At 36.5% G+C, this 9105-nt stretch overlaps 2 protein-coding genes across 3 annotated transcripts in view; one reads left to right on the top strand and one right to left on the bottom strand.

Moving 5' to 3' along the window:
- Nucleotides 1-9105, bottom strand: part of MCPH1 (microcephalin 1) — a 156964-nt gene that overhangs the window by 62394 nt on the left and 85465 nt on the right. The window lies entirely within an intron of this gene.
- The window catches only part of ANGPT2 (angiopoietin 2), a 38663-nt gene that overhangs the window by 6144 nt on the left and 23414 nt on the right, over nt 1-9105 (top strand). The window contains exon 2 of the mRNA XM_072408429.1: nt 7536-7691. Coding sequence (XP_072264530.1) covers nt 7536-7691 — 156 coding nt within the window. The remainder of the gene's footprint in view (nt 1-7535; nt 7692-9105) is intronic.

The following is a 9105-nucleotide window of genomic DNA, read 5'->3' as shown; positions in this document are numbered from 1 at the left end:
GTAACAGACTCTGTTAGGGCAGGGATCAGCAGCTTGCTTGTACTTTGAAGTTACTTTCAGTTTCACTCTGCACTGCAGCCAGCATCGAGGAGTCACACAGAGGCACACAGTATCAGGTATCGGAGGATGTCTTATTTGCGGGGGTGCTTTATTTTAATTGTTTGAGAAAAAATCGGGGGGTGGCTTATTTGATGGGGATGCCTTATCATCGGGGAAACACGGTAGATACTATTTTACAAAAGCAAGAAGTCTGTATGGTATGTTTGAGAAAGTGATAAGAGTATCCTTTTAACACACGCCTAAACTTATACAACATCACAAGAAAAAGCGAATCTGTAGTGTAATAGCTTCTTTTCTAAAGTCCATATCTCTATTGTCACTACTGGAAACTTGACAATTATGTGTCTGCAAGTTTCTGTGCTATTCAGAATGTAATGACCCTAGATATTTAATAATAATGAAAAATAAAAGGGGTGCTCCCCATTTGGTTTAAATTTGGTTACTTATAATATACAGAATCAGCTGTGTAATAGAGCTATATATTATGAGAAGTGATCTGTTCCTCTAAAAGAAACCTACTAGATTGTAGATCAACCACTTATTCCTTCCATAAGCTCTTCTGAAAGATTACATTTTTGGAAGACTTTCTGATCCAATAAATTCAATACTTTGAGTCCCTGATTAAAAAGGAAGTTTTACTGAGAGATTATGTGAGCTGTCATGTCTGGTTGGTGTTCTGATCCTCTGCTTTTATTACCTTCTAAAGCACTTAATCAGAATGAGTATACAGCTCAGATGTTCAGATGATTGATGCTTATTTAGCTATGACTGAGACTACTGAAACCAAACGATTATCTCTTCTAAGTGGATAGGTCTACTCAAAATATACCGATCCCTTATTCTGTATGTGCATTCTGGGTCCTATAGAATTATTGAATCGGTTCTTTAAGCATGAGATCCTGTCAACTAACATTTCATCCTTTTTACCTATTTACCTAAGGTTTTTAAAAAAAAACATTGTTGATATGGCACAAATAGGTGGATACAGTGATCATGAACAATGTCAAAGTTGCTGGCATAGGGCACAACATAATCTGCAATTTACTGCAAATTTATGGATAATCTGCAATATATTACATTATTATCACAGAAATTAGATTTTTTTTCTAATGACAATGACATACACAAGTGATTTTAGGGTAATAGCTGGGGTAATGGCATGTTGCCAGTAAGTAATATACCATATCTGTGATAGACTTATAAAAACATTGCTAGGCAGTTTGTGTGTGTGGCCCGGGGTGGGAGAGAGTGATGTAGCACTTTCAGCAGGCTGTATTGCACTGTACTCATTGAAAGCAAAGGTAAAAGTGGGGTAAGAACTATGGAACGAAAAATAGAACAATGTAATTTACTATATTAGTGAGCCACTTTGGTTCACATAAATCATCTTACACTGAAACTATGTGCTTCAAGATACAGAAATATTTCTCATTTGCATTTATATTTTAGGGATCAGCCAGTCTCCTGACCTGATGTGTACACACATTCTGTAGACACTGAAAATGGAGATTGAACACACATGTTTGCTCTGCATGTTAAAGGAATTGTAGATTCCTACCAACAGTGTTTACAGGAATGTGACACGGAGAATGAGAGGTCTCGAAAATAATTTGTGGAGCTAGGATATGTCAAGACTAAATAATTCTGGCAATTTAGTGCACAAGCAAAGTTCCAGGAACAAGCTGGATCTAGGTCATGTGATCCTGACAGTCACTAATGTTTCCAGGATTTAATTCATTTTGCAATTTTAAAAATGCAGTTTCTAAATCCTTCCTTTACCAAGATTTGAGTTAGTTCAGCACAATAATACATTTTCTGATGCACATTTCTCATGTGTTGCAATCATAAACTGAAAAATCTCTAGATTTAGCACTTCATATTTAAAAACGATAAGTGCTATTGTAAACAATTCCATTACCTTGCACCTCTCATCATAACCTTTAAATACACAGACCTCATATACAACCAAATTAATGCACCTTTGCTGCCATGGTCTGACCAGAACTAGTCAATGTTTATATAATATAGCATTCCTGGTATCCTCTGTAAAAAAATGTATATGTTGGACCTGAGCCACAGAGAATTAAGGCCATGTCTTGCCTTCCGCCTTGCAAAACGGTCATTACTCTCTTTGCTGGCTAGATGCAATACTTGTAGCCTTAAATAGTATAAGCCATGATACACTAAAACTGGTGAGAAGAGTAATGAGAACGAATGTTAAAAATGTGCCCTCTCTTTAAATGTCTGATACAGTAACAGACAGCCATAGAACTTGTTTTATTTGATCTACATAGACCAATTCAAAAACAAATGGGAATGATGATCAGTAGGCAAACAATGAATGATGGTCTCTGGTTGTACTTCTAATACTATGGACAGCCTAATGTAAAAGTTTTGCTAAACAAAATCCAACGTTTAGTTTTTTGGAATTTGACATATGCATGTATAGCAAAACCAAACACAGATCCACCACTTTGACAGGCTAAAAGGCTGAGCCAGGTGGTGCACGGTCTGCTTTACTAAAACACCAATTTTTTTTCTTTTAAAGATTGCTACTCCCTTACAAATATGCAAAAGAAACCAAAGGCAAATTCCTTTAGAAGCAGTCTTCATGTAATATGAATTGCATTCCTGCACAGCAAGTGTTCCCTGACAGGGTCAAAGGGATTTGGTGTTTTGGGATTAGTTTAGGGAAGTGGCAATCAGTGGAAAATACTGGTTGTAGAAAGGTGAGGTCGGCCAGTCATTTTACAAATGTCACCCATAATCTAGATGTTCACATGTCAACACTAAACATGTACTCTGGAGAAAAGGATTAGATTTCTCATAAAAGCAGCTTAATTTAAGAAATATACACAAAACTAATGGTGCCCATAGCAGGACTTGACAAGTAAACAGATTCTCACTGAACAGCTTAATAGTGCATGGCCTCATGTATGGCAGGAGTCTACAAGGAAGGTCTTAATGGAAAAAAAATTATTTGTAATGTGCTACAACCAGTCAGCATAACAAAATGGTGGTTTTGAGCTCACAGGGTGCTGTAAGTAACAATAAATGGACGACACATTTATACACACTTTCACTGCTTTGTCCACTAATGATTGTCATTAAAACTGAATTTGGATACATTTTCAATAGGAATTTGATAAGAGGAATGGCAGTTTTGACAAATTTTCTGCCAGATACAATTGCTCTTAATATGCTGAGCCGCTGAAAAAAATCCAGAAAACAGAGACATTTTACTGTGGCCCTTTAATTACATGTCTGGATTCTAATTCACTTTTATTTGAACAGAGAGAAATTCTACTGTGTATTAGCAAGTTGGGCCTTGCTGTACTATATGGCCCTTGAGTTGGATGCCTAGGTTCCATGCTAATCTGGAATTAAACCTATAAAATATAAAACTGTGACCAGGCAGATTGTTTATTGCAGAAAAGAAATTCAAAGTCCTTTCTGGAATAAAAAAAAAAAAAACATATCTGGCTGATTGCAATGTTTTCTTACACTCACTTGTCCTGACTGCACCACTGGCATAATTTTCATCTGGTCCTGTTCCAGGCATTGTATCTATGGCCATCTTGATTGGCCAGGCCGGGATGATGTAGCTCCTGTATGGTTGTGCAGCCCCAAAAGTTGCAGGTTAGTAGGTTTCATTGCAGAAGGGACATCACCTGTCTGTCCCTTCTACAATAAAAATCATGCTTGCTCAGAATTTTTTAAACTATATTTCCGCTTTAATTTAATTTGAAAGCAAGAGAAATTTCACAGTGTAAATGTACTAAATATTGCTAAACCTTTCTGGTAGTAGCTGGCTGTTGTACTATCTATACGATATACCACCATTAAAACATTTCCTATTGACCTGCATTGAGTATCAGTTTGTATTGCTAACCAAGTTTGGCTTACAAACTCTTAACCTCTCATGTGTACAATGTTTGTTTGTGGTAGGTAATAGTGAATCTCTGTGAAATAAAATATCACATTAGATGTTTGATCTTTGACTCTTCTCCATCCTTCATGACAGTTTTTGTAAACTGAGGTCAAGAATTTGTTAAGGGCAAACACATCTAACAAGACTGTTTTAGCTCTAAAATCATGCCCTTACATTCCTTGGTCTATCCAGGTCCATGAAGTGGTGTGGAAACTACAGCCAGAAAGACCCATTATTTATCACTGTAGACAGAATACATGACAGCAGAAATTTTCTGACCACCAGGAGCAATATGAAATGTTAGCTTCAGAGGATGAAATAATAAAGCAGTATTGTACATATTAAACAGTATCATGTAATATATATAGACACTCAGATGAGTAACAAATGTAAATGTTCTATGTGTGTATAGTTCACTTGCTGGTTCCATAAATCTATAAATAGTTGACTGGCTGCATGAATACACAAATCAGTTTATCTCCATGAAGAGATTTTGGAAGTTATCATACAACAGGAGATCCATGAGCCTGAAAACTGACGCAGTTATGGTTCAAGGGGTTTTTGTTTAGATTTTACAAACGGTGCACTGAAAAGGCTTAGGTTGAAACCTGTTGCCCCATGTTACCAAGTGGTAAACCTGTTGCTGTAATAAACACTGTTCAGCCATTTGCATCCTTAAAAACTCGACTCTATGGTAGTAAATGTAGTTCTAAAAGACATTGTTCTGTAGCTTTCAAGGTTTGTAAGTGGAAGACGTCTCATGGTACATGGAATAGCAAGCATAATATAGATAAGGGTTTAAATAAGAGAAGGACAAGTAGGTAAGGGGGAATTATGCATGTAATTTTTTAGTTTTGCTATCCGTCAGTTTAGGAAGAGTACGTATGTAGTTTAAACGGCTCTCCTGCGTTCATCAAACATAAATGGACTTAGAGACAATGATTAGGCTATATCTGCCACTGATGTTAGACGTTAGTAGGTGTGAGTAGGATGACTACTAGAGTTTTATTCTGTGTGGAATGCTCCTGTGCGCTTTGTTTTAGAAAGCAATTTTGCATTTGCCTGTACAAGGCTTGTTGTCTAGATTAAAAACTGGAAGAATTTTGATAAATGTCCAAGGTAACATATATGACAGTCAGTTTGCAAGTAGTTTCTGATGACATTTCTTTAACACAGTGACTGGATGGCAGTTACGTATTGCTTTTTGCATGAAACTGGATTACCCATGTGCTTGCAGAAGCACTAACAAACTCTTAACTGAGACTACTGAGAAGAGTGATGAAAAGCCTGTTCTGATTGTATTTAATATGTCCAGAATAAACCGGACAACTTGTGCCCACCATCATAGCTACCACATCTCATCAATCATTAAACATTTGTTTTCACAGTGAAAAAGTCTATGGCAAAGGGGGATGAGTGGTCAAAACACATCAATTCTATACACCACATGCATTATAGAAAAGAACTTTCTGGTAACAACGTATATGCCCCCTGCTGTATTGAACAAAATATTGAACAAAATTAGCTAAAAAGAGGCAGTTATGAAAGTTTGCTAATCCCCCCTCAAACTGTAGAGCTTTTTAGAAGACGAGAAACCATAGAATTAACAGGATGACAAGCAATTTTCTCTATTCCATGGCAGCTGTAGAAATGTTATCTATTTATAGATAACATATGAATAAGAAACATCTGAATTGAATATGGTGTTTTTCTTCACAGTAAAAATGTAATGTAAAAAAATAAGAAGGAGGTTTTGATGTATAATACATTAGATAAATATATGTGTATTTAGTAAATGCATAGATTCTTTTGTTTCTTTTTCTACATTTCACTTTTTACCTTTAACTTTTTAAGCCTCACAAGATAATGACAGGCTCAGTTTATGGAACTTTTATACTGACCTATGAAGTTTTGACTTAGTGCTGCAGTACTGGAAAATATCACTAATGAAGACACAAAACAATAACTTGAAATACATTTTTGAACCCAAGAAAGAAAAACTTTTGGCCAGAGTTAGGCTTTAACAATGTATCATATACATTTAAAATTACTTATCAGTGTTCGGTTCTTTGAAGACCTCATCTTCAAAGAACCGAATAATTGTATGATGTTAAAATAAAATGTTATCTTTTGGGGTGGTTGTAGAATACAAGTTCAAAGTTAAATCACTGACAGCAAACATAAATTTCTAGAATACACAGTAAGTGGTAGATTACTGTAGACTCTTAAGGGCAACAAAACTTCAACACTTAGACTCCCTTTTATGTCCATTAGCTGCATACTTTGTGATGTTTTATGCCTTGGTATGGTATTTTTTTATGTCAAGAAGGGCAATCAAAATATGAAATCCTTTTGTAAGCAAAACGTTGTTTTGAGCTGAAGCTTGCAATAAGTACACTACCAAGATGGCAGAGCTGATCAAAACCTTTTTTCCCTGTTTTCTAATTGGTGCTGTACACAGGTTGTATTATAGCTTCTTGAAGCCCAGGCTAACTGACATTACTGCCATTTTACTAGCTCTACTGGCCTTTCCCAAGGACAATTTGATGTAAATCAAATGACCGATAGCGATGAAAACTTCTCAACACCAGGGGTTGGGAATAAGTAATTGCATCAGGGGATTTCCACAATTATCCCTCCTCTCATCTTGATCTTCCATGGTGACTGTGCTACCTGTGTGGATAAAAATGTTGAGTATGTTCCTGAAAGTTGACTAAGGATAAGTGGCCTATTTCTGAAAAATCAGTTTGGGAAAGAAAAATACTTTGCCATGGTAATGAGGAGTTTGTACAGAAGTGTCATTTAATTCTGCTATGTGGCTTTTCGGCAAAAACACATCAAGCATGCTTCTACTACCTTTCCATTGCATCAGTCAACAAAATTTTCTCAGGGGTCATTGTAAAGGCTTATATCCTTCACAGACAACCTCATTAGCTATTCATTACTCAGCCATAATTCTCCCTAAATAAGACACTAAAGGGTGTTATTCCCTCATTTATAGAACAGTTGCTGTACCGGAGAGGTTAAGGATTCTGCCTCATACAGAGAGATAGCCATCCAATTGCTGAAGACTAATGTTCTTCTATATAGCCCAGTTTACATTACGTAGAGAAAATGGTTTTAGAATGGAGAGAGGAAAATGTAATCTTGCTGTGTCTGGGTTTTTCTATATTCTGCAGTTTTACAGCGCAGAACTAAAATATATAGTAATTGTGACGGCCCTATGACAGCAAATGCACTTTGGGCAACACATAAGAACTACATTTTCCACCTATTTCCCTACCTCCTTGATTATATTATTCTGAAATCAGTCAGTTAATTCATATAAATAAGCTGCACTCCAGTCCACTCCATACCCTTTTGTAACTAAGATTTACAGAACAGAAATTCCCAAAACAAATCCACTGCAGTTTGTAATGAATTTAGTACAGTTGCATTATATCGCAGATAATTTGCCTAAAAGCAATTCATATTTTATTGATATTAGTAACACCTGCTTGCAAGAGTAGTAAATTAATTTGTGTACTTTATGTTTGTTTTGCAGCTTGAAAGTTACATCCAAGACAATATGAAAAAGGAGATGGTGGAAATGCAGAAGCATGCAGTGCAAAACCACACAGCTTTCATGATGGAGATAGGGACAAACTTGCTGAACCAAACTGCAGAGCAGACAAGAAAGCTTACAGATGTTGAAGCCCAGGTAAAGAAACAGATTACTTTATGACATAATGGGCTTTGTGCTTGTTACTAACACCATATTATTGCTCACAGTGATGAGAAAACAAACACATTTTCATTACATGTCCAATTTAAGAAAAAATGTTTTGCCAGACCAGGTCATGTAAACTTTGTGATATTTATGTAAAATCTGTCTGCCATCCAACCGCACAGGAAGCAACAAGGTCTGTAAAATGCTCTATAAATCTTTGAATCAGACTTTTGTTTTCACTCTTGCCAGACCAAAGCAGATCTGTTCCCTATAAATCAGCTTAGCTAGATGTTGTCATATATTCCTAACATGGATAGAGTTCAATGCTGCAATAAAAAATAATGTGAAAAATTTCAATGTGAAAAAACTATATTAACGAAAATCACAGCAACATCTTAAATACAGTAAATATCTGCACCACGGAATGCAGAGCAATAACACTAGTAATAAATACACTGTAAAATAATCGAGAAATGTAAAGAACACTGATAAAATATAACCACCATGTCATTTTAAAAAAAGCAAAGCAAGGGCTCCAAAAGAATAGTGATGTGATTTCTGTGGTTTGGAACCAATATGATACCGAGTTTAAAAGGTTAGTTAGAATATATTTCCTTTTTAAACTGTAGTCTGTTATTGTTCCTAGACATCGCCTCAGCTACTGCTATCAAGAGTAGCCTCCATGCAAGCTCCTCACCTAAATTTTTATTACTGTGCGTACTTGAGATAGAGGCCATATACTAAGAAGAAAAAAAATTCTTAAAACACATTTAAAACATACATTCTGCATTACACTGATGGACTGTACAATGGCAGGCTAATCAAAGTATCTAGGCATTCACATTTCAGCTAGGAATCCCCAGGAAATTTTAAGAGACTAAGATCTAATCTCATTGTCAACGACCAAGATTAGTTATTTTTAAAGGTGCGTACACACTTCCAATTTTTATAGTTCCAATCGAACGACGAACGATCGATTGGGCAAAAAATCGTTCGTAAAAGAGTAACCAACGACGCCGACGAACGAGGAAACTCGTTGGAAACGAACGACCGGACCGGCGGATCGGATTGGACAACGATCGTTGAACATCGTTCGTGTGTACGGTCGTTCGTCCATGTTCAGAGCATGCGTGATGAACAAACGTCCGTTCACTTTCCTGTCGTGCACATAGTTCCTCTATCGCTTAAACGATCGTATCTATTGTGTGTACAATATCTACGAACGATCGTGTCGTTACCTCTATGTGCAGGATCGGTGCTATACGATCGTTTGTATATATCGTGCAGGAACGTTCGTCGTTCGTTTTCCGACGATAATAATTGGAAGTGTGTACGTAGCTTTAGGTGCGCTGGCTTGTCTGGAGGTGCCTGTTCATCATTATGTGCTTTAGGCATGCTTTAATGT

Source organism: Pyxicephalus adspersus, chromosome 4 (assembly GCF_032062135.1).
Source record: "Pyxicephalus adspersus chromosome 4, UCB_Pads_2.0, whole genome shotgun sequence".
Taxonomy (NCBI): Eukaryota; Metazoa; Chordata; class Amphibia; order Anura; family Pyxicephalidae; genus Pyxicephalus; species Pyxicephalus adspersus.
This window is presented reverse-complemented; position numbering and strand designations above follow the sequence as displayed.